Source organism: Silene latifolia, chromosome 2 (assembly GCF_048544455.1).
Source record: "Silene latifolia isolate original U9 population chromosome 2, ASM4854445v1, whole genome shotgun sequence".
NCBI classification, from domain to species: Eukaryota; Viridiplantae; Streptophyta; class Magnoliopsida; order Caryophyllales; family Caryophyllaceae; genus Silene; species Silene latifolia.
In genome coordinates, this window is record NC_133527.1 from 34,730,218 (window position 1) to 34,756,539 (window position 26,322).

The window sequence follows — 26,322 nt, forward strand, 5'->3', positions numbered from 1 at the left end:
GGGTGGTAGCAGCAGTGATGGTGGCTGGCGGCATTAGTGGTGGTTGGGAGGTGAATGGTGAAAGGGAGAAAACTGAAATTGATAGAAATTTGAGAAAATGAATATTTATATGTGAAGGGTAAAATGGTAAAACATGTACATGATTGAGTAACATAACACCCAAGAAAAATAGGGATATTCTCACCTGTATAATTGTACATGAAAGAGCAACACCCTCTTAACCTTTCCATTTTATAAGGTGTATCCTTCGTTTTTCTCTCAAAAATTGGACCGATATTAATTCTCTGCTATGAGTTGATAATAATTCTCTGCTACGAGTCAAGAAACAGTAATTTGTTTTTAAGGGATATTCTCTCGTGTCTCCCTAAATTTTTTCGTTTTCTAAGATGTACCCCTCGTTTTTCACAAAAAAACTTTGACCGATAATAATTCTCTATTACGAGTTCAGAAAATGATAATTTTTTTTTCAAACCAATTATCTCGTCAAGGACTTGAATTTGGAAAAAAAACTCACCGCCTTTTGAACTCGTAGCCGGAAGTTATGGTTGGTCAAAGTTATTTTAACGAATAAACTTTGACCGACCATAATTCCTGACTACGAGTTGAGACGTCGGTGAATTCTTTTTTCAAACTGAAGACCTCTTAAAGACGGTCAATTTGAAAAAAAAAAATTATCGTATTTTGAACTTGTAGCCAAGAATTATTGTCGCTCAAATTTTTTTTTTGAAAGAAAAGAGGGATACTTCTTATAAAATGAAAAAGTTAAGGAGTACACTAGAGAATATCCTTTTTTTTTCCCAAACCAATTATCTCGTAAAGTCCTTTGAATTTGATGAAAATTCACCGCTTTCTTAACTCGTATACGGTAGTTATGGTTGGTCAAAGTTTTTTTTACGAATAAACTTTGACCGACTATAATTCCCGACTACGAGTTGAGATGTCGGTGATTTTTTTCAAACTGAAAAGCTTGTAAAGACGATCATTTTGAAAAAAAAGAAAAATTCATATTATGTACTTGTAGCCGAGAGTAGGATACACATTAGAAAATGAAAAAATTAAAGGGTACATATAAAAATATTCCAAAAAAAATATTACCATCTGTTACAAAATTATACAAGACGATTTAATACAACTCATCTCTCGATTCTAACTCTTTGATAGCTTACTCCGGAAATTTTGTAACTAAATTAGATGGTATCTGCTATCACTTTCTAATTCCTACTATTGATTTACATCATTCTCTACAGCTGTCTTTTATTAAAAATAATTCCATTATCCTCGTAAAAATTACTCGTACTTCAGACAAGTCGTATACTGGTAAAGTTTTCAGTCACGAGAATAGACATTGGTGATCGTTTCATCCCCTGTATGCACATATGGAGCTCCATATCGGTCCGCCATATCGCTAGCTTCGTCAACAACTGCAGAACCAAAAAAATGAGGCGGCTTTGGTGTCGGAAGGCGAATAGCTTGACCATTAAGGGCAGCAACAACGGAGGTCATTCTTGGCCTATCAATAGCATGTTCTTGGATACACAATAATCCTAATTGGATGCATTTTAATACTTCTTCTTGTTCAAAGCTGTCTCCCAACTGTGTATCTATTAGATTCAATGGCTCATCCTCGTTCCATAGCCGCCATGCCTGTCAAACAAGTGAGGCAAATAACTAGTGGGTTCTCTTTCACATTTTGACATTTTGGCATATTAATTTTAGTTGTGTTGATCATGTGAACTTACTCGGTGTAGTAGTGCCTCGCCGAGCGGCAATCGTCCAAAGGATCGATTCCTTTGGCCACTTACTATCTCAAGCACTATCACCCCAAAACTGTACACATCTGATTTCACCGAGTAATGACCCGTTATTGCGTACTCCGGGGCCATATAGCCACTACATTGTAAATTCAGAGTAATGAAAAACTATAAATGAAAATTTGTCATGTTTTCTACTATTTTTGTACTTTGAAAAATTTGTAACTATTTTTAAGGTGTTATATAATCATCCAAAGTAGAACAAATTTTTAAACTGTGTCAGAAAATCAGGAAAAGAATGTAAGATATCTTACTAAGTGCCAACTATTCTCTTTGTGTCCCCTTGAGTTTGATCAACTTCAAAAAGCCTTGCCAAACCAAAATCGGCAATCTTTGGGTTCATGGCTTCATCAAGTAATATATTGCTTGATTTGAGATCTCGATGTACGACCTTAATTCGAGAATCCTCGTGAAGATACTGAAGCCCTCTTGCAATACCACTGATAATATTGAATCTAGTTTGCCAATCTAAAGATGATTTCTTGGCGGGATCTGCAGTTATTGTCATATAGGTAGTCCATTGAGCTTTTCGGTAACTAAAGTTCTTAATTACATAGAGATTTGTTTCTTATAAAAGTAGTGGTTACCAAATAGGAATTTATCCAAGCTTGAATTGGGAAGAAACTCGTAGACAAGTAGGCTTTCCTTAGGTGATGCGCAATATCCTAATAGTTTTACCAGGTTTTTGTGTTGTAGTTTGGCAACAAGGACGATTTCAGTTTTGAATTCTGCAATTCCTTGTACTGAATTTTTGGAAAGCCTCTTCACAGCTATTTCTTGTCCACCCTCAAGTTCCCCCTGTTTGGAAAAATAAGAAGTCTTTAAATTCCAAACATCAACTTTACTTGATGCATTCATGAAGATTTTTGGATCATTAATTGAGGTTGAAGCGTAAATATACATGGATGGTACTTAGAGCTGATTTTCAATAGACATGGTCTAACCCAGATAGCGAGAATGTAGTAGGAGTATTATTGAAATGTTTGAGAACGAAATCCGCAAATCCGTATTTCACATCCAATGGCATATCTAGAGTTAGTATGACTTACTTTGTAGACTTCACCAAATCCACCTTCTCCAAGTTTATTATTTACCGCGAAGTTATGTGTAGCTAGTCGAATTGTATTGAAATCGAATTGCAAAGAATCCACAAACCTTTGCATCTCATCTGTTTGAACTGCAAATAAAATTGGATTATCATCATAACACATTTTTCATTATGTAATTATGTAATGTTATAGATGTACTTGAGATCATGTAGTATTGTAGTAAGTGTGTGTGATGGTGTTTCTTCAAGACTTCTAGTTAGAAGGGTGCACTGTAAAGTTTGCCTAGTATTCCACCATAATATATAATCTAAAATGTGACTTACCACTGAACTTTTCAATAGCCTTCCTTTTAGAAATGCAGAGATAAATACCAACCAGTACAAAAATCAAAACTCCAGCTGCTGTCGGAAAAGCAACCAACAAAGCCGTATGCACTTTCCCTTTACTGATATTTCCTATAAATTAATTTATTTACATTAGAAGTATACTTGTGGATACAAATGTATATCATGCTCTCGACTAACTAACAAACGGAGTACAACACTGTAACTTACCAGGTAAGTTTTGGTGTGTAGGCTTCGTTTTCGAGTTAGTGGTTGGTGACAATGTGTCTGGTTTCGGTGCAAATGCCGGCTGTAATGCTTGTGAAGCAGGTGTGGAGAGTAGTCTTGCAGGATTAATGCAACAGATTTAACCATGAAATAGAATTAGTCTCAATCATGTATTTCAAATTCCGAAAGAACTTAAACAAGCTTTACTCCAGACGGATTATAAATTTGGATCACAAGTGCCAAATTTTAGTGACTTTACCAACTGAAATTTGTAGTATATAAACAAATCAGTCGAAGAAAACCGAACAAGCACCTGGACATAGCAGCAGAGGGGCAGAAAGTAATGTTATAAGAAGACGTCCTCGAATCATCGCAAGTGAAGGTGTCAGTATCATCGTCAAGAGCGTAGCTAACAGCTCGTGGGCAAGGCCTTTTGAAGATCGACGACCCCAACGAAAAATTGGAACGCTGACAGTCAGACACACTACTGTTGCAACAAAACTGATCTGTACCAAACACATCACAGGGACTTTTACATCCAATTATGATACTATTATTAGTCTTGCTTACTACCCTGAGCTCAGCGAGCTGGCATGATTTTTGAAGGTCAAACACGCACCCAGTGGCCGTGCACTCGGGCGCACTGTCAACATTTGGAGCAACCGACAAAGGGAGGTTATACCCATGTACCACACTAACGTCGTAGAAGTCCTCATTAATATTAGTTTGGCTGAGACTAAACTCGGCTAACGTGGCAGGCTTTACGTATGATGAATTGCATTGGATATTACCAGTGGTGCAGTCACCGGTCTGGCACGAGAAATTGCCGGTTGATTGGTTGGTCGAGCAAAGGGTTCGGCCCCATACTCGACCAGTCCATTCAGTTGAAACGGCAACGACATTGGATTGGCCCTCACGGAGGAGGAAACCAGAATCATTAGTTGAACCTGTGCCAGAAGTAGTTGCTATAGCTGGCCATACTGTGTAGCTGCAGTTATTTGTTATTGTTAATGTTTTGGCATTTCCTGCTCTCAAATAAAATTCACATGATTAAAAGATCATTTTTATTTGATCAATATGATAAATTATGTTCGTTTGCTTATTAAACCCAACTTACCGGAAAACATAATAATTTGCAGAATAAGGCTTAGCAGAGACCATGTTTGAGCAAACGAAGCCATTAAAAAAGGAAAAGAAGACAAAAGGTTGGTTGTATTGTATAGATATAACACGAGGCAAAAAAATTGGTGTTTGATTAATCTACAATTCCGTGTCAAAAATTTCAAGGTTGTACAAGACTACAGCTTCCAAAAGTTGAAAATTTGGTGTTTGAAAAGTTAACTGCAATCAAGTATCATTAGATAGATTCAATTAATCTAATTAAGGTCACCTCACCTAGGGTAACACGTACACGGTTGTTTAAATACATATATCATCAACTATTTGAATAAAAAGTTAGTTACCGAAAAAACGTTTTACAAACTTCTTATGTAAGATCGTTTTTATATAAAACATTTGTAAAATAGAGAAATGTGAAAAAAAAAAAAAAACAAAGTATAATGAGACTTGTCAATTTGTGCTTCTAATATTAACGTAATTTACGGGCACCATACGACGAACTATAACAAGAGTTCTATATTTTTTTTTTTATCAAATCTTTATGTTACTTTTACACTTCACCTGTAATATGTACTCCCTCCAGTAATCTCATTTTTATACGTTTACTAATTATATACTCGTATGAGTATTATCTGAATCAAAATGTATAGAAATGAAAATGATAAAAATAGAGGAAGTATCACTTATACAACACAAGTGTTGTATTGTTGTGAAACTTGTTTCGATTTTGGAACAATAATAAATCCATTGGAATCATACCGAAAAAATCAAGAGCTCACAGTTCATCATGATATTGTACATTATTAGCGGGGTAGATCCCTTGTATGTGATTGAATACATTATGAGGATCAATAATCGTCTTGGCCTTAACCAACCTATCATAATTACTTATAAAGTATTTCTTCCCCCAACTCTTTGCCTTCTCCACAATATTACCATCTTCATTGGAATCTATTGTCCCGAGATCAAGGTCCACATAGTTCACGTATGCGCCTCTAGGTGTCGCCGTTACAAAAGGCTGTACAAGCGGCAAAACTTGGACTAGTTAGTGTTTGAAAGTCCCCAACAATTTATGGACACTATTTGGGTATTTGAGTGTGAACTAGGTTTGTGACCCGTGAAATTCACGGGTTTATCTGTTTTAATTTTTTTAATTTTATCTTTTTATTTATACTTGTCTGAGCAATTAGTTGATCCATTTAAAAAATATAGTCTTAGAATACATAAAAATTAGTCGGTTAGTGTCTTATTTCTTTGACAACTCTGTTTTATTTTCAAAACTATATATTGCACTTTAGTTGTTTATTTTGATTAATATACTAATAACACGTGGTTTTAAAAAAAAATTACCTTTAATAAGTCCAATAATTCATGATAAATGCTTAAGATTTCCTTTTAATTATATTGTATAGATTATGCACTAAATTTTCTATGTGAAAGCTTGAATGTCACTTTGTCATTTAGTACGTGAAGACGAAAGAGTAAATTAATCCATAATATTAAATTATTAATCTTTTTTTTCTTCTTTTTTTTTGAGAATAATAAAGCTCAAAATGTAAGGAGTTAAGAAGATATAGAATTATAGGACTTTTTATCTTCTCAATCTTTTAATTCTCATAAACATATTTTCTAATAGTAGCATAATTATAAAGTTTAATAAATGATACTCATAATATATCGTTTATATCAATTTATTAGAAATCCTAAATTTTAAAATTTTGCATAAAAGATAAAATGAGTTAAATGGTAGCCTACTACAAATCTCATTGCAATCCCATTTGTGTTATAAGACATACACACAAGATAATATGACATGTACGCATAAGTATTAGACAATAATTTACATTTAGCTATTATCAATGCCAAAAGATATTTTTTTGTCCAACTTGTTAATAAGATTGAGATCCTCGCAACTCCAATTTCATTCTATGAGAGGTATTTCAAAGAAAAAATGATGAATTAAAAACTAACACATACCCAAATAAAACATATGTTGAAAGTTTCTGAAATAATAATAAAAAATTATGAACCCAAAAACAATTACTCATTCACATTCACGTTGTCAATCTTGTAGTTAGTTTATAACATAGTATTGAGTGTAATGGAGAGAGTATTTGTTTAAGCAATTATAGTATTTCTCTTCTTCATACAATTTTCTTTCTCCAATTAACTATCTATACAAAACAAAATCCACTGAGTGATTAATAACAAATAAAATGGCGGAATTTGATTTATGTAATATTAACCTTATCGTTATTAATTTAAATTTTCTCTTAAATAAGGTAAGAAATAGGCATGGAATTATGAAGATATAAGTAAATGTACCTTTGAATAGTTCAACTCCACAAATCTTGATAGACTCTAAATGAAAACAAAATTACATATATATTAAGGTTAAAAATGTGAATATTATGTCAAACCAATGGAATTTAAAAATAAATAAATAAATTATTAATTTAAAACCTTAATACACTTACTTTAATGTTGATACAATGATAATAAAGATTATTGATACATACATACAATTCTTTTGGCAATAGGAGTAAAAAAAATTTGGCTAGAATTTTGGCTCACAAATGTTGTCTTCCATAAAACATTTTATATAGCTAAATAAGGATGCATTTTATGACTTTTAGACTTTTTTTTTATTATTATCATCAAAGTTAATATATACATAAATATTTAGAAAGGTTTCATGACTTTTGAGTAGCATATTTATTATAGAAATATAGAGTAAATAGAAATGAAATGTAAAAGTTTTTTTTTTCTTTTTTTTTTTTTACAAAATTCACATTACCTGAGAATTGTTTAGGGCGTTATCTTACGAAACTAAAAGAGGTGGATATTTTGCCTTCCCTTTTATTTATAAATTATATTTATAGATTTATTTATTTATCAAATTTAACAAAATTGAGCAAGTTTATTTCAATAAGATTTAAGAGGGAGTTGTACATATAAACAGTTTAAAATTAGAATGATGTAAATTTTTAATTTTTCGTTTAACCTATTCTAGTTTTAAAAATTAAAATATTAATGTTTAATGTTAATTATGTTATTATTTGCTCTTAATATTTACAAATTAGTTATTATTTTATAAATGATGTAAAATTATAATTATGTGATATTTTTTTGCTGCTTAAAATATTCTAACAATAAACGTAAAAATTTTAAATTTAGTATGAATTTATTTTTAATGGTTGTTTAATTTATCTAAAAATTAAAAAAGCTAAAGTTAATATTTGTCATGCTATTTACATTTAATGGTTCAATTTTTTTCTTTTTAAATAAGAAATAATGACGTGGCTTTCTATAGTTGGTGACGTGAAATTTTGGTTGTGCAAGGTGGCATTTAGTAATGCGAGGTGACATTGTCTATGTGGCTTTTAAGGTTTACCATTTTAATAATAGTTATAGATAAGCGGAACTTGAGAGGGTTTATCCATCGGTCGTGTTAAATATCGTCGACACTTTTACTAATTGTCGTCGACTATTAAGACAAGTTGTCAACTTTGCCCCCCCTAATTATCTCCCTAAAATCTTTCTAAAAAAAGACGTTTTTTTTTACGTAATGTTCGATTAAAACGGTTTAATCATGTCGGATAATAACGTTAACACTTAACAATAATCAAGCTAGCAACGAATTCGCCGGGGTAAGTTTTCTTTTTAATTACGCTTTTTATTTTATAATTTGTTGTTCGGATTAGATTAGAACGGAATAGCAATTACTCATTCCCACGCACAAACAATTTCAAGACGTAATTTATTATTTTTTTAGAAAAAAAAATACACGAAATTGGGTTGGACGAAAAAAAATTCATCCAGACGAAAAAGTTTTTCGTCCATGCCTATTTTCGTTTTTTTTTTTGTTTTCTAAAAAAAAAACTAATTTATGTCTTACCGTTAAATATATTAATTACATAATTACGATAAACTAATTTCCGTTTTACAAAAATCGATAAATATATTAATTAAATAATTACAATAAATTATGCTTTACAAATGTTGTTAAATATCGTTTTTTAGTTTTATGTAATTTTCGTGTTAAATATCGTTTTTTAATTTTATTTATATTTTAAATTTGTTTTGTTTAATATGTTAATTTTTGAAATTCGTGCAGGATTAGTACGATGATTTCGGTAGCAACGGTGTTGATTACACGGAACATTTCATTACCAACAGAGTATTCACTTCAAGTAAATAAGGGTTCAATTGGGCATATCAGATCGCACTTGAACTCGGTTTTGGCATTAAAAGGGCAAGCAACAAGAGACGGGGTCGAAACACGGATCTTCGTGTCGATTACTTTGTATGTCCTAGAGGTGGGAGACGTCCTAACAATGATGATAGGGACTCGTTAATGAGGGCTAACACGAGTTTCGAATGGTGTGATTGCAAATTCAAAATGAAAATTGTTCAAGTAAAAGCCGTCCCTCCACAATGATTACTTTACATGCGATTTAGAGTTCATAATCATGCTTTGGTGAAGTATGGCGACGGTGATAGATATTATGCTAAGCTTGATGATGATGAGTTGTCGTTTATCGATGCCCAAGCTAGAGCTCATGTACCACCGGCTCTGATAAGTGCGGGATTACATAAGCAGAATCCAGAAAAACCACGACTCGCAAGACGACAAATCTACAACCGGGCTCAAAAAGTGAGGGCCGACGAAAGAGAAGGAAGAAACCCGGCACAACAAATGTTGGCACTTGCGGTTCAACATAAATACGTGCACTTTTGGGTTACTGTGGACAGCGGGGGGCCCACGGGGGCGCTTGGGAGGAAGAGAACAAGCGTTTGCATTTTGTTGGAGTCGCCACCAGTTTTTATGGGAAATTGGAACCGTCGAATACCTCGTGTCATGTCAAGACACAAAGTAGTGACATGAATACCAAGCAATTGTTACCCTTAGCATTCTATGTCTAGAATGACTCTCGTGGATGCCAATGAACACGGATGTTCACAGAGATCTGGAGTAAGGGGTGAGGGTACGTATTAGGAAGCTCTTTTGATCGAACACCTAATCCCGCCCGCCTCGATAGCGGCCTCTACTAATGATTAGGAAAATTGTCTATACTCGATATATCGTCGATTATATGCATGCAATGCAACATCCAAGTTTTAATCCTAACATGTGAAGATTAGGCTAAGTCGGTTAACACGTAATTTAATCATACAATTAAATGTCGAAGTAGGATTTAATGCTCAATTACATGTGAAAACATACAAGTGATACAGGAAAATATGACAAACATAATAAAGAGAATTACAATAATGAAAAATTACAATGATTACATCAGGTTTAATGATTTATGTCGAAAATACCTTTAAAATGGATAATTTGAGAAAAAAGAACAAAAGAAAGAAATAACGAATAAGTCAGAAGGTGATAATACGGATAATAGTTAATTATACGTAAGCTAATTAAACTAGGTCAAGCAACAACGGAGTTCAGAGACAGAACTCATCTCGAACAGCGCAAGAGATCGCGCCCTTTGGAAGAGGCGCGGCGATTCTTTGCGTCTTTCAAGGGTGAGTTCTGGCCGTGAGTTTTAATCGCAAATCGTTAATATTAATTGGTTAATTTAAGGATTGATTACGATATTTACTCGGATAGAAGTGATTAATAGGTTATTTACATGTGATTAAAGGTCATGAAAGCAATAAAACATGGATGAGACGGAATATTACTAATTATTTACATGAACGAATGATTGATTAGTGACATGGGTGAATGAAATAGGTTAAACATGACGAATTAATGACAAATTAATGACGAATAAGATAATAGACAGATGGAAATATATATCAAAGATCGAATTCCAGAAACTCAATATGAACAAATCAAATTTCTACAACCCAGATTGAATTTAATGACAAAAAACCCGCAAATATGAGATTATAAGGGATTTAAGGTCGGATTTAATGACGAATTAAACATGTGAATGAATAATAAATAATATACATGAAATTATTATGCTATTGTATCGAAGAATTAAAGAAAACAAATGAAAACGAATAAAAGCTGACGAATTATAGAGGACGAAGGAAGAAGAAAGGAAGCAGGAACTGCGGCAGCCTCACGAAGAGGCGCAACAGGAACTGCGCTCCTTCGAAGAGGCGCAGCAGTTGCTGCGTCCTTTCTCGACAGTCTGTCTTCTGGAAATCCGTAAAAGGGTTTTAAAGAACGGTTTTAGAAATTGGTTCCAATTGGTATTTTCGACATAAACCCTACAATAATGATACAAAAAGTAAATAACAATAATAAAAAGAGAGATTTTACACCCTTAGACTTACATGTTTGACGAAACGAGAAGGACTAAGTTATCGATTAGCGATGCTCGACTCGAACTATAATGCAAATATGAAAGTGCCCTCGTAAGAGAAAAACGATTAGATTAATTAAGTTGATTGATGTGGAGTTGGTCAAATTGGTCGGTCATGCAAACGAGGCTGGTACTCAGAAGGATCCGAGCTTACGTGGTCGAATGTTCAAGCACGTAGACGCCAAAAAGTAAGAACAAAGGTCTAGAATGCAAAGGGAGAAGAGAAGGGCGGACACTCGCATGAGAAATATGAGGAGCGAAGGCTCCTATTTATACTAATCACGTGAAGGAATTAGGGTTTCGGAGAGTCTTTGGAAGTGAGTCTCGGAAAGATATGAAAAAGATACGAAAATTACGCAGAAAAGGACCTGGGAAGAGGCGCAGCAGCCACTGCGTCTCTTGGGAGAGGCGCAGCACCTGCTGCGTCTGTTCCCAAGTGGTTTCCTCCTGCGGAAAAAAGATTTCCGTGTTTAAGTTATGGAAGGACGGAATAATTTGGTTTTCCTTAATATCTTGTATGAATATTACGGGAAATTGTTTACCAAATATTAAAGATTGTGAAATATTTATAAAATATGGAATAGAAATATCCGGAACATTCCAGAACATTCTGACTCGGGATTTAACGGTTATCAGAAAATGAAGACGGTTTTAGGCCCGGACTCCAAATGTACTCTAATTACTGTCAAAACGACCTTATTGGCACGTAGATGACAACTAAGAGGTAGCCATTAGTATTTGAGCAATCACTTGACGATAAACTTACGAACTGTCACAAATCGTTCCGCGTAGCAAACATGCGGCCCAATCATCACCGGGTGGTTTGCGAGAGGTGCAGAAATGAGGTATCTACAGAGCCCCCACTTTGACTGAGGCTTGGACAAGGCGAAAGTCAAATTATAGCCATCAGGTCAATCGAAGATTACAACCTGACGACTATGGCGACGCGAGGCGGCTCAAGGGGTCTGAGCCAAAGACCTGTCGGCGGGAACATTTTAGAGTCTGTCGACTATCGGGGAGGGTCGTTTAAAGTCCATTAGACTATGTGAGGAGGCTCGCCAGCCATAAGAAGAGACCATCCCTGAGACTTCCGGACGAAACGGGACTGAAGGTGCTTCGGCGAAACTCTTGGGCCTGAAGACAACTTGGTGTCTGAAGATATGACGGTTTATCCTAAAAAGGGGTATCTGAAGGATTAAAAGGAAACGATGATTTTGAGGAAAGACGGCAGGACACAGTCGGGAACTGCTGGGAGAAATCTGTTCGTGTTCAGCTTCGAACAAACTTCGGAAGAAATAGGGGCTGATGTTGATCTCCATGTCTCGAGAGGGAAAGTTTATCCGCTTACTCTCGTTGGGGAACATAATCGGGAATTAATCTCCATGTCTCGAGAGGGAAAGTCTTTCCGCTTACTCTCGTTGGGGAAATATAATGAAGGCGTGTCGAAACACCTGTGAAGGAATATCTGCTCGTTGTGACAAGCAAAGGGTCTTGGAAGCGATAAATAACGTGTAATAGTCTGCTGCTGGCTTAGAAATGTGGGTCGGAATGAAAGATAATCGTCAAACGGACCAAAAGGGTAAAATAGCATCGGGGAAGAGGCGCACCAAAGATGGGCCCACAAATAACGAACTTGTAACGAATTTTTGAAAACTCGTATGGAGGGAACACCAGGAAGAGGCGCAGCAAGAGCTGCGTCTCTTGGAAGAGGCGCAGCGCCTGCTGCGTCTGTTCCTAAGGGTGTATTTTCTGCGTAAAAACGCGATAAACAGAGGGATTGTTTCATTTGTTCGAAACACAAATTACACATTTTCTCTCTCAAATCCTAACCATTTCCGCCAAGGTTTGATCCAAAAGCTTGCATTAATCATGACTAATCGAGGTATGTGTCTCATTCTTGCATTAATCTTCTGTATTTGTTCAATTTTGGATCGAAAAAATTAGGGTTTATGACCCAATTAATCGAAAATTTGGGGCTTTTCCCCCAAATGAATTTGCCTTGTGAAATTAGTATTAGAAATGGATAATTGGTAATATAAGGAACATAACCATGTATTTAACCTCGAATTTTCGTTGAGTTTTGAGCATTTGAGTGAATTTGAGACGGTTTCACAGCTAAACCGTAAATTGCTTCGAAAACAGCCTTAGGATTGCCCATTTGCGATGAAACTTGATATCTGTGATCCTTGGATGATGGGTAAACTTCTTACCATCTCGGAATTTTGGTTTGTGACCGATTTTTCAGGACACTTTTCTAGGGCATAATCGTCGTTATAACGAAATGCTGCCGAAATTTCGACTCGAACCCACTTGACCCTAATTACCACATGAGTGATCGGGTTTGTGAGAATATGGCCAAAGATGGCGAGAAAGAGCGATTTCAGGGCTTCCGAAGGCTCGAAAATCCCTTAACCAAGGGTCGCCGTCACGTGACGCGGCCTAATTTTGCTTTAATGTTGCAGGTGATGAGGCTTCTACTTCTGGGAGGGCTCCTATGGAGATAGATACTGCTGTTATTGAGGAGGCTTTGGAGCAGGCCTTCACCGCTGCGGTGATGGCTGCTGGGGACGAGGTCCATGAGGAGGAGGTTGTTGAGGAGGAGGAGGAGGCCCCGAGACGGGCCAACGTTGGACGAGGAGGTCGTCAGCTGAGGGTAGCTCCCGCGTGGGCTGAGACCTTGGAGACTAGGCACCTGTTTTAGGCTGCAGAGGGTCACCTGTCCTACAGGACGGTGAAGAGCTTGGTAAATAGGAATTCACTACTCTTTATTCATGTCCTTTCATTCATTTGTTCATATCTCTTCCAATTTTCACTCAAAACTAAAGATAGCTTTTGTTTCAAATCACAATAAGAGGCCAGGAACATCAGGTCGTTCTCGGGTTACACGACGGCTATGGAGTGCTACGAGCGGCTGTCGGCGGAGGAGCGCGCCATGATCGAGCGTGGAGCGTTTGGTGCCTTGGTGCAGGCCTGGAGGGATATCGCGAAGAGGAAGCTGCGGGCTAACCTTAGCCTGGTCCGCGCTTTCTTGGACCGATTCTGGGATACGACTTCCACGTTTCACATGCCTTTTGGTGAGGTGGGAGTCACTCTGGAGGACTACGGCATGATTTCGGAGCTATATTCTATTTTTCGGAACAATTGTCGTTGGAAGCACCTAGACCAAAACACAATTTATAACTTCACAAACAACTCTACAATTAGTAAAGAGGCAAGTAAAGGTCGGATCCCAAGGGACGGAAATTGAGATGAGATTTCTATTGCAACTAGTGGTGTCTTAGGGGTGTCACAATTTTGGGTTTGATGTAGAAGGTCACTAAACTAAATAGCAATGAAAATAAACAAGCAAGATGAAATAAAAAGGGTTGTAAACAATTGATAAAAAGCACTAGGGTGTCATGGGGTCATAGGGGAATCATGGAAATTGACCATACAAACATGTTCTCAAATTATAAGCAAGCAATTATTGTTGCGATGGATTGAGTTGGGTTATATCTTACAATCCTAGGAAAGTTTGGGTCCCGGAGCCGAATCGATTAGATTGTACAACACCTACAAGTCGACTTAATCTTCCCTACTCAACAACATGCATGGTCTAATGAGACTCGAGTTGGTTTATGTCTTACAAGTCTCATTGAAAAGATAGGTGGTGGGTAAAAAATGCAAGGATTCATAGGCTCGCATTTCATCAAACATAACATGTGCATGAGTTGAGATCAAAACAAGCAAGCAAACAAACCATGAAAGCATATTAATTTAAGCATGAATCATTCCCCATGTTGGTTTCTCCTAATTACCCATTAATCCTAGCTAGGTGACTACTCACTCATTATCATGTTGATCATGCTAGCAAGGTTGTCAATCATACCAACAAAGTGAAACATGATGAATAAATGAAAGTAATTAGCAATAATTAAAAAGGGATTAAGAGAATTATACCTACTAATGATTCCAATAATAAAGCAAGAATAAAAGAAGTACTTGATGCTTGATTGAGAGGTTGTCAATCTCCCAATAATAACCCAAATAATCTTCAATTACCCAAAATAAAGGATGAACAAAAGAGAGATTAAGGAAATAAAACTTGTATTAAAACTTGATTAATTGTTGATTACAAAACTAAAGAGAGATTTGATTGATATTAACTACACTAAAGATTGCTTAGAAGAACATGCTCTTCCAATTAGACTAATGGGGTATTTATAGTGGAAATTAGGTGGATGCATTAGGGTTAACTAAGGCTAAATTAGTAATTACACTTTTTAGATTTGAGCAAGGAAACGCCGGTATTTTTCGAAGGATGGGCATCTCTCATTGGGGCTTGAAGAACGAAATCTGCGCTGCCTTGGAATCCGTGCGTCTTAGGCACGGGACGTGCGGATTCAGGTGTCTCTGCTCGGGCGTCTTTGGGAGAAGACGGGCGTCTTCTGGTAGCTGCTGCCCGGGCGTCTTTGGCTGAAGACGCACAGATTGTAAGGTGGAGGACGGGCGTCTTCAGCACAATCTGCACGGATTGTTGCTCAGCTTTGTTTTTTCTTCTTTTCTTCCCTTTCTCTTCATAAAATCCTTGGGGATTTCCTTGGGGATGCAAGGATCTTTCCTCAACATTGCCCATCTACTATAATATGTACAAAGGCCTTCTAATCTTGTCTCTCCTTGATGCTTGGTCATTGAATTCAATCAATTTAGTCTCATTTTACCATGAAAATGCAAGGTTTGCACTCCTTTCCTACCAAGGACACAAAACCTCAAAGAATATGCAAAACAAAGAACTAAAGACAATAAACGACCCAAATATGCACTAAAAAGCATGGGAACAAGGCTAATTCGGGGGCTAAATATGCTCTAATTATGGTCACATCAGAGAGACGGCTCCTCCTCCCTGTACAGCTGAGTAGAGGGCTCGTTTGTGGCTCTGGTGGTTTCTGTCTTCGATTTACCTTGGAGACAAGGGAGAGAGGCTGTCGACGAAGCTTCTTCCCTTCCTTTCTGGCCTGAGCTCCCTAGGGCGTTGAGACTAGCTCACTGCTGGTTTTGCGGTCCTCATCCACTTCATGAGGGCCATGTTTCGTCCAGAGTTGATGGAGAAGGGGACTTCTCCTGGCGCTGTCGGACCTGGACTACTACTGGAGGTATGAACCTTCGTTTAGACCAAAATCAATTCCTTTCTTTATCAAATCACGAAAGATCGTTACTGACTACTCCACAGGCGTGGGTGTACTCCTACTTTCCGGGCCTCGCGCCCAAGAGGACGGAGCCGCTGGAGAAGGCCTATCCCGTGGTGAGGGATTGGGTGATGTGCAGGACGAAGAGCAAGTGTTCTTCTCACGGTGTCTACCGGCGGGACGTGAACACTCATCAGCTAGACAGCGTAAGCATCTCACTTGTATTCATTTGCTTCTTCATTGCTTTTAAATTGATCATAAGAATAATTCCTTGTTTATCTTATCCCAGTGGGTGCCCAGGCCTTGGGCGGAGTATGCTGGAGCGCCTCTTTTTGTGGCTGAGGTCCTTCGACCTAGGAGCTCGAGCCAGCTGTTGTTGAGGATGTCGATGGGTCCTGTGTGGTACTTGGGCGAGCGTTTGGCTCGTCAGTGCTCTCGGGACGTGTTGACGGTTCCCATCGACCCTCCCAGGACGATGTTCAGGGAACCTTCTGAGGCAGAGAGGGAGGCCGACTTGGCTGGCGTTAGTGGTGACGCCCTCCTTCTTCCTGGCGTGGACTACTCGGCGTTCCTCTATGGGAGGTTGGCGTACTGGCTGGTAGTGGTGAGCATCTTTACTCTTCTTCTTTACTTGATTTTTGAGAACTATGATGAAAGATCATCGATTAATGAGAAATATTTGGTTTTGCAGGAGGTTGAGGCGGCGAGCATCGAGCCCCCAGAGTACCCCGAGACCCTCGAGTACACTGACACGACTGGGAGGACGACGATCTCCGAGCTGCGTGACTTTGACGTGGCTGTGACGGATGCTGGCCTGGACGATTGGCAGCATCTGATTCGGAGGGTGAGCCTCTAATTTTGCATAATTTTTGTGTAGGAACACATTTGATTGAGTTTGTTCAATTATTGAGAACTTCTTTTTGAAAATGCAGGTTGCGCCGTCTCGGTTCGTGGCGTTATGGAGGGTGGCCAACCGGCTGCGAGCTACTGCCGTCGAGGCACTTGTCGGCGGTCGAGGCCGTCAGGTATGAACCTTGTGCCTGTTCCATTTTTGAATTTTGATTTTCCAACTTTTCTTATAATTGCTTGAAATGATTGACATGAGCCAATTTTGTTGTTTACAGGGAGATCGCGAGCTGGAGCGAGAGTTGGCTCAGTCTCGGGAGGAGACAGCTCGCTTGTTGAGCGAGCTCGAGGTTCGAGACGCCGAGATTGCTGCTCTTGCGGCAAGAGTTGCAGAGCTGGAGGGCGACCAGCAGTAGTTTTGTGTAGTTTTTGTTTGTTTGTTGGCCGTATTTTGCACATTTGTACATTTTGGACCTTCATTTTGAACATTCCGGACTTTGTTTGGGGCTCGAGCCCCCAGTTTGTTGTACATTTCCCTTTTTGGTTGTATATAAGATGGCCTGAGTGCCTTTGCTGCTGGGTTGTGTTGCTTGTACCTGCAGGTTAGCTTTGAACAGGTTTGGTAGATGACGGTTTACGCCTTCATGCCGCCGAAATTTACATAGAAATCATGCAAAACATACATTTGTATATACACATGGCCTGAATTAGCGCAAAACGAATGACTCAAAAGCACGCAAAATGCAAAATATTTGCCGGAAATGACCGGACGGTAGGGAGGGTTACCCCTAAAAAAAGAAAAAAATGAAATGATTAAAAAAATAAATGAAAGAAATATAAATGAAATAAATATATAAATTTAAATTAAATTTATTTCCTAAAATGAATTATAAAAATGAAAATTATTTCTTAAAATGAATTATATTAAAATGGAAATGATTTCTTAAAATGAATATGTACAAGTGTGGTAAAATGACGAAAATGTCAATGTCGTCTCAAGATGCGTGCCCGCGGAATTAGGAAACACGAAATATGGTAACCTCCACGTATTTACCAAAATAATAACCCGTAGGAATAGGAAATTACTCATCACGGAATTAGGAAAGATCCAACGCGGAAAATCACAGAAATCAAGCTGAGGAAGAGGCGCAGCATGAGCTGCGTTCCTTTGAAGAGGCGCAGCAGGTGCTGCGCCTGTTCCCAGGTGGTTCCATTCTGGCGGATTTTTGGAAACAGATTTTAGTATAAATAGAGACGTCGATAGAGCTTTTATACATACAATTCTTCCGTCTCTTCTTCGTCTTATTACATAAAATTCTCAAAATAATCTCTTCATCATGAATACTTTGGAGATTCGCTTAAAAGAATGGACCAACGAGTTTTCGAACATGGAGAAATATGATATGGGCGCCTATAATCTTGGATCATTGTTGAGTTTGAAGCTTATCAAGGTTGTCAAACCATTCTTGGATGCTTCTCTTGATTATTGGGACCCGAATTACCATGTTTTTGCGTTCCCTGGAGGCGATATTTGCCCATTTCCTGAAGAAATTGCTGCGATTGGCGGATGGGACCCTGAACACTTGCCTGCCATTCCTTCTACTTCGCAAGGGTACAAGAGTAAATTTAGAGACTTGCTTGGGTTGACTAGACTCGAGGTGGACCGTCTAGTGACCTCGAAGGGAGTAAGAATGTTGGACTTCATTGACCGACTCATTAACAGGGCCGACCCCACCATTTCTTATGTTGCTAGGCGAAGGGCATTTGGGTTTTGCTTGTTGCATGTTTATGTCTTCCAAGGGCATGTTGATGAAGACTTGAGAGGTGATCCCCGTCTTCTAGGCCTTGTTGAGCAAATGGAGCTGCGCAGGAGCCCAGCTTGTTTATGTCTAGGAGAGATCCTGTTGGGCTTGGATAAAAGGAAAGCCAACCGCGACCTACCGTATTTGGGAAGTCCCGTCATTCTGCAGGTAAAAGAACATCTTCTTCTTTTTTCTTTTTTCTTTTTTTTTTTCGTTCGTTTTTTTTGTTCTTTTTTTGTTTTTTTTTTTTCGTTCTTTTTTTTTGTTCTTTTTTTTTTTTATGTCTAATACCTGCTTTTGGTAGGTTTGGCTTATGGAACGACTTCGATTGATCGAGCCCCCAGTTCACGTTCCTTCTTATCACGCTCGTTCAATTGCAATGAGGACCAGGCTTTACATGGTGGACTTCACCCGAGTCTGCAATTATTGGGAGAATAAACTGAAGAGTGATGATGGCCCTTTGATTAGGTGGATTGTACCGTGGTGGCACCTCAAATCTGTCACTTGAGTGTCTTGTTTGGATCCTACCCGATCTGTGCGCATTCCTGACTTGGAATTTATGGTGTGCATCTTCCCGGAAAGGCTCATGAGACAGGTTGGACTAAAATAGACGATCCCGAAGCTTGATACCGTCCCACAGACTGCCGCGACGCTCTATACAGAGAGCCGAAGGGAGTGAGCCATTAAATGGGCTCAAAGAAATGTATGGTTCTTGAACTCTTCTGCTAATGCCTTATGGGTGTCGGATTCTTATCTGCGATGGAGGAAAGCTACTACTCCGGAAGAGCGCGAGAGATTGAGGAAGCGCGAGCCCGTTGACTATAAGGTGCGCGAGGTGGAAAGAGAGAAGGAGAAGCATCTGAACGAGGGAGAGGAGGAAGCCGGGTTTCGAGTCGTTCATCCTTCGAAGAAACCGAAGACCTCTCCTGTCGTGGAGATGGTGATTGGCAAGAATGGGAAGTCTAGGCCTCGAGAAAGACCGTTGGTGATTAGGTCTGAAGTGGCGCAAGAGCGTCCGGCTCGAGGTCGTGACAAGAAATATGACAAGAATGACAAGGGCAAAGGGAAGATGGAAGAATAGCCCGAGTCTTTATTTATTATTTATTATTATTATTGTTGTAAAAAAAAGGTGGGGTTTTTAGAATCCTAGCCTATTTTTATTTTTATTATGTAGCGTATTATTACTAGAAAATGAATGAATGAAATAAAAAAGGATAAATGGTTATGAAACCGTTGTGATTTTTCTATTTATTATTCTTGTCGAATTCCAAATGCGATGCAAATGTCTTTTTATTTACATTTTAAAATAATGGGTTGTATCCTGTGAAAGATTGCCTACGTATTCATTAAAAATGAAATCAAACCCTTGCGCGTAGTTCGAGGAAATGTAAAAGAATAATTGTTCTAAGCAAGAGCTTGTAAGGAACTTAGAAAATAAGCATGAGCTGTTGCTTACTCTGAAGGTGCAGTTTAGTTTATTTGATGATATGAGGATGACAAATTTGTCAAAATGCAAGAGCAAAGTGACATTAGCTTATTTCAGCTTGGCCAGGGGCCGTTTATTTAGTGCCACAAGAGCGACACGTGAGGTTACGCGAGGCGCGTTTTTTGTTCCTATTCTAGGCATAGTACCGCTTTAGTTGGTCAAGGTTTGTTGGGTTGGAAAACTCATTCCCTTCTAGGTATGTGATTCTAACCGCACCCCCTGGAAGTATGGACTTGACTAGAAATGGTCCGGCCCAATTGGGTTTGAATTTTCTCCGTGGGTCAACAGGTAAAAGAGCTCTAACCGATTTGAGTACTAAGTCTCCTTCCTTGATGTTTCTTGGCTTAACCCTTTTGTTGAAAGCTCGTTTGATACGTGCTAGATATGTTTGGACATTATGTAAGGCGCTTAGCCTACGTTCATCCAGGAGGATGAGTTCTTCATATCTATCCCTCTTCCAATCGGCTTCTGGGATTTGACTTTCGAGTAAAATTCGCAAGGATGGTATCTCTAGTTCGACTGGCTGTACAACTTCCATGCCGTAGGTCAAATAGAAAGGGGTAGCCCCAGTGGGCGTCCTAACAGATGTACGATATCCCCACAAAGCAAAGGGTATCTTGCTTGGCCAATCTCGATAGTTGTCAATCATTTTCTTGAGAATTGTGACAACGTTCTTGTTTGCTGCCTCTACCGCGCCATTAGTCTGTGGTCTATAGGGCGAAGAGTGGTGATGCCTAATTTTGTACTTGGCTAGCAATTGCTCAGTCTCAGCTTGGAAATGTGATCCATTATCACTAATGATCTCATGTGGGCAACCATATCGACAGATGATGTTTTGTATGAACTTTGCCACATTTTTAGCCGTGAGACTAGTGTAGGAAGCCGCTTCCACCCATTTGGTGAAATAGTCAATTGCCACTAGGATGAAACAGTGACCTCCTGTTCCGGCTGGGGTTATCTTCCCGATTATGTCAATTCCCCAGGTAGAAAATGGCCAAGGAGATGTCATCGTATAGAGCAATGAAGGAGGGACATGTTGTACATTCCCGAAGATTTGGCAATTGTGGCAATGTCTTACATATTTGATGCAATCGGATTCCAATGTGGTCCAGTAATACCCCAAACGTGTGATTTTCTTTGCCATCATGGGCCCACTCATGTGAGGACCGCATTCTCCATCGTGGACTTCTTCCATCACTTTCCGCGCCTGTGAATGATCAAGGCAACGTAGAATTACACCAAGAGGTGTTCTTTTGTATAACTCTCCTTGCATGAGAACGTATTGGGAAGCTAATAGGCGTATAGCACGTTGTCCCCTCTTGTCCATATCTTGTGCATAGGTACCGTTGAGCTTGAAATTCAGGATTGCTTGGAACCAGGGTTCCTGCGCGATTTCCTCTTCATCGGTGATTTGGTGTACATAAGCTGGCTCTGACCGTCGTGCGATGCATAAAGGCATCTCCACCATGTCATCTGGCATATTAATCAAAGATGCGAGTTTTGCAAGAGCATCTGCTAATTGATTTTCTTCCCGAGGTAGGTGTAGATATGTCACGTGATCAAAGAATTGGGCAACTTGGTCTATTCTGGCTTGATAAGGTGCTAGGCTTTCGCTTCGAATTTTCCAAGATCCCGTAACTTGATTGATGATCAGGGATGAATCCCCATGTACTCGGAGGTTCTTAATGCCTAAGCTCACTGCCGCTTGTAGTCCAATTAGACAAGCTTCAGTATCTTTGCATAGCGTTATTTGTCACCTCGAAGTCGAGTTTGACAGAGATTGGTGTATGCTCGCCTTCAGGAGAAATGAGCAACACTCCTATTCCAATTCCACTTAAGTTTGATGCTCCATCAAAGTAAAGGTCCCAGGAGTCTACATCAGTTTGAAGTATATCCTCGTCTGGAAATGACCAAGTGTCTATTGTTTGTGCATCATTGATGGGATTTTCTGCGAAGAATTCGGCAACGGCGCGACCTTTTATTACTTTTAGAGGCACGTATTTGAGATCGAATTCTGAGAGCATCAAAGTCCATCTTGCTAGGCGTCCGTTGAGGATGGGTTTCTCGAAGAGGTATTTGACTGGATCCATTTTGGAGTATATTTTGACGGAATAGCTAAGCATGTAATGGCGTAGCTTTTTCGTTGCCCACACAAGAGCGAGGCATGTCTTTTCAAGTTGTGAGTATTTGCACTCGTACTCCAAGAACTTCTTACTAAGGTAGTAGATAGCCCTTTCTTCACTTCCTGCAGTTTGAGCTAGCATGGCACCCATGGCTGTTTCGGTTACCGTGAGATATAAACCAAGAGGTTGATCTCGTTGAGGTGGCATGAGCACTGGTGGTTTAGCCAATATCTCTTTGATTCGGTCAAATGCCTTTTGACAATCATCATCCCTCATGGTGTGGCCTGTCTTCTTGAGCTTCTTGAAGATAGGCTCGCAAATCATGGCGAGTTTCGATATGAATCGACTTATATATTGCACTTTCCCTAGGAATCCTCTGACTTCTTTTTCTGTTTGAGGTTGTGGCATTTCGATCAGAGCCTTGATATTGGAATGGTCTATTTCTATACCTCGTTGGCTAACGACGTATCCCGGGAGTTTGCCAGACGTTACTCCGAATGCGCACTTCTAAGGATTGAGCCTCATGTTGTACTTTCGTAGCCTTGCGAAAAATTTGTGAAGGTTCGCAATATGCCCCTCTCTATCCTTGGATTTGACAATCATGTCGTCTACGTATACCTCAACTTCTTTGTGCATCATGTCATGTAAGAGTGTAGTTGCGGTGCGTTGATATGTAGCTCCAGCGTTGATCAATCCGAACGGCATGACCATATAGCAATAGGTTCCCCATTGAGTGACAAAGGCGGTCTTATGCATGTCTTCTATGGCCATTTTGATTTGGTTATAACCCGCATATCCATCCATGAAGGATAGTAATGCGTGGTCTGCAGTATTGTCCACCAATATGTCGATGTGTGGTAGAGGGAAGTCATCTTTAGGACTTGCTTTGTTTAAGTCCCTAAAATCAACACAAACACGGATTCTCCCATCCTTTTTGGGTACAGGTACTATGTTGGTTACCCAGTCAGAATACTCGGAAACTTTGATGAACCCGGCTTTGAATTGCTTATCAACTTCTTCCTTAATCTTGAGAGCCCATTCCGTTCTCATTCGTCGAAGCTTCTGTTTTACAGGTTTGAAACCTGGCTTAATCGGGATTCTATGTTCGGCGATATCCCTGTCGATCCCTGGCATGTCTTTGTAGGACCAAGCTAAAATGTCTTTGAACTCGTTTAGGAGGTCTATGAAATCGGCCCTTTCGGTAGGGCTCAAGGTAGTCCCTATCCTAAGTTCTTGGGGTTCTAGTTCGGTTCCTACATTGATGGGTTCGGTGTCCTCTATTACTGGTCCCCCTTCCCCTTAAAGTAGTATTTCTTTGGCTACGTAGGGAGGTATTTCGATTGAGTCCGGGTCTTGGTCATCCTCAGTATCATCGTAAACAGAATTGCACTCAAGATAACACAAAGAGTAAGCAGAACCTGATTTATTCATATTAAAGTTTGAGAAAAGTTGGAACAAAGAAGCCATCTGATCTGTGGTCAGTGGCGGCAAAGGGACAGTGGTTGGGACATTTTACGAACTACTGTGACTACTCGAGGCTAAGCTAGGAGAAACAAAGGGAATGGGGATGACGACAGGAGGAGACTCCCTAGTGACTTCTCTAGACTCCGACTCTGACTCCGACTCTGACTCGAATTCATCGTCTTCTGGTTCTCCTTTGAACATCTCTCCTTCTCCAGTGGTGAGCTTGAAGAGTCTTCCTTGATTGTTGGTCCACTTGATTGATTTTCTCCATCCTTTCTGCTGACTCGCGTTAGTTTCCGTGATTAACGCGGTGGGGTTGAAGCGATCGTCTTGAAGTATCATGGTAATGATCTCATCCTGTGCGGCTCTAATGAATCGATCCTCTGCAAACAATAGACTAACAGCTTGTTCGTCTAAGCAAGGTGCTTGACGGGTTTTAACGGTAGGAACCGTTTCTGGAGGGATGAAGTAGCAATCGTGAAAGATCTCGATTCCGGCTAACTTCCTCTCGAGATAATGCCAAGGCTCGGAAAATCCGTGAAAGAGTTCTAGACTTCCTTATTTAACAAAGTACCCATTTAGGGTAGGGAGGTAGGGTCGCATTTGGACTCCTACCTCTTCTTTAGTGGGTTTGTACCCTAGTCCAAGTGGTATTCTCTTTGAGTTGCCTTCCTTGTATGGTGCGAAGGTGTTTCTTCGAATAGGGTTCAAAGGCATTCCAGGGAAGTATCCCTGGGATTTGAGTATGTGGTTGACCACCAAGTTAGAGTAGGGATCATAGTATAAGGGCGCCAATTCGCTTTCTATGACATTTATAATGTGGAAGCCCCCAAGTTCATATACTGGATCTGCAAGGACTTGATTATTCGACTTCTTTTTTATTATTGCCTTGATGGGTGACGAAGTGATCGTCACCACTTTGCCATTTAGTGGGATCTTGATATTTTGATGAAGGGTGGATGTCACCGCTTTGGAAGCGTGAATCCACGGTCTTCCTAGAAGTATGTTGAAGGAAGCTTCAATGTCCACTATTTGGAAGTTAACCTTTCGCTCAATTGGCCATGTGGCTATGGTTAGGTTAGCAAGTCCTACCACCTTTCGTCGTGTACCATCATATGCGCGAACACCTTGATTGGTAGGGGTCCAATCCGACTCTTTCATGCTTAATTTGTATGCCGTTTTGAGGGGTATGACGTTGACCGCAGAGCCATCATCTACCAAGGTCATTGGCACGTTCTTCTTTAGACAAATGACAGTGATGTAGAGAGACAAGTTGTGACTAGCACCAAAAGGTGGCAAATCTTCGTCTGAGAAAGTAATAGGATTACTTAGCTTCGGTGATTCTTGGAAGACCAAGTTGACTACATCTTCGGGTGTCGAGTTATGTGCTACATTTAGTTTGGCCAGAGCTTGCAGTAAAGCTTGGCGATGCGGGAATGAGCTTGGTACTAATTACCAGACTAAAAGATCAGCCTTTGTCTTCTGTAATTGCTTGAGCAAATGATCAGTGGAGTCATCTTCGTTATCAGTTGGCGTGACAATGTTGGTTGGACCATTTTGAGTAGTGTTTTGGTATGGACGCCCTGAACGAGTTAGGTGGTCCACATCTTGGTCTTCTCCTTTTTGGACTATTTCTTTGACTAGGGAGTTTTCAATGAGATACTCGTCCTCATCATCATCGGCCCAAACTCCATTGATTGTAGCTAGTTCCCTCATTCTCATGATTTCATCTTCTAGTCGTATGATTTGGTCGACTAGTTTATCAACCACGGTGACTATTTCTTGCATAGTAGCGTTTTGAGAGAAGGTTAGTGGCACATGCTCCTTGGGTGTTGCGTTGGGATCATGTAAAGTTGTCACCAAGTTTTCTAATTGCCAAACTTGCCTATCCACACTCTTTTCCCATGTGATGAAGTCGGAAATGGTAGGGGAGATAGTGGAGTAGAACTCTTCATTCTCGATTGCATGGATTTCATCTTCAATTGGAGAAATGAGGTGTGAACAATCTAAGGTAGATTCGTCACTTGTAATTACTAGAACTCCAAGAGGATTCTGAGTGTTATTGGGTTTACCTCCCGGCGGTATTGGTAGTCGACCATCTTCAATCATGTCTTGAAGCACATTTTTCAATTTGTAGCATTTTTCTGTGTCATGCCCCTTGCCCCTATGGTATTCACAGTACGAGTTCTCGTCCCAGAACTTGGATTTCTTTTCAGGTTCGGGAGTAGGTCCTATGGGTTGGAGTTTGCCTTGCTTCATTAACCTTTTAAGAGCGTTGGAGTAAGTATCCCCAAGGTTTGTGAATTTCCTTGGTGGGGTACTTTTCTTGGATGGCTCGAGAAGGTTAACTTCATCAGTCTTGCTAGTGGAGCCGTACTAACGACTTGTTTAGCCTTGATATCCTCGACCTACCGTTTTGGACAAGAGCCCTTTACGGATGTCATCTTCAATCCTTGTTCCTAGTACGGTTAAGTCCTTGGAAGTCTTGATGTTTTGGTATCTCAAATGGTTGGCATAAATGGGTTTGAGATTATCTACGAACTTCTCCACAAGGGTAGCCTCATCCGGGCGTTCAACTAG

At 39.5% G+C, this 26,322-nt stretch overlaps 2 protein-coding genes across 2 annotated transcripts; both read right to left on the reverse strand.

Moving 5' to 3' along the window:
- Positions 1 to 1,196: 1,196 nt before the first annotated feature.
- On the reverse strand, positions 1,197 to 3,549 carry LOC141629209 (cysteine-rich receptor-like protein kinase 6). Its single transcript, XM_074442251.1, has 7 exons — positions 3,415 to 3,549; positions 3,184 to 3,315; positions 2,861 to 2,988; positions 2,399 to 2,609; positions 2,066 to 2,303; positions 1,740 to 1,890; positions 1,197 to 1,644 (listed from the first exon to the last, which is right to left on the reverse strand). The coding sequence occupies exons 3-7, from the start codon at positions 2,972 to 2,974 to the stop codon at positions 1,327 to 1,329; spliced, it is 1,032 nt and encodes a 343-aa protein (XP_074298352.1). The 5' UTR covers positions 2,975 to 2,988; positions 3,184 to 3,315; positions 3,415 to 3,549; the 3' UTR covers positions 1,197 to 1,326.
- On the reverse strand, positions 3,143 to 4,592 carry LOC141639059 (pathogenesis-related thaumatin-like protein 3.5). Its single transcript, XM_074448253.1, has 4 exons — positions 4,529 to 4,592; positions 3,725 to 4,436; positions 3,415 to 3,527; positions 3,143 to 3,315 (listed from the first exon to the last, which is right to left on the reverse strand). Exons 1-4 carry the CDS (start codon positions 4,590 to 4,592, stop codon positions 3,143 to 3,145), a joined length of 1,062 nt encoding a protein of 353 aa, XP_074304354.1.
- Between the last annotated feature and the right edge of the window lie 21,730 nt (positions 4,593 to 26,322).

Coding starts and splice junctions, on each gene's coding strand:
- LOC141629209 (XM_074442251.1), bottom strand. CDS start 2,974: ATGCAAAGGTTTGTGGATTCTTTGCAATTCGATTTCAATACAATTCGA. Junction 2,610..2,860: donor GATTTGGTGAAGTCTACAAA/GTAAGTCATACT, acceptor TTTTCCAAACAG/GGGGAACTTGAGGGTGGACA. Junction 1,645..1,739: donor GCGAGGCACTACTACACCGA/GTAAGTTCACAT, acceptor CTTGTTTGACAG/GCATGGCGGCTATGGAACGA.
- LOC141639059 (XM_074448253.1), bottom strand. CDS start 4,592: ATGGCTTCGTTTGCTCAAACATGGTCTCTGCTAAGCCTTATTCTGCAA. Junction 4,437..4,528: donor GCAAATTATTATGTTTTCCG/GTAAGTTGGGTT, acceptor ATTTGAGAGCAG/GAAATGCCAAAACATTAACA. Junction 3,528..3,724: donor CCCTCTGCTGCTATGTCCAG/GTGCTTGTTCGG, acceptor TAATCCTGCAAG/ACTACTCTCCACACCTGCTT.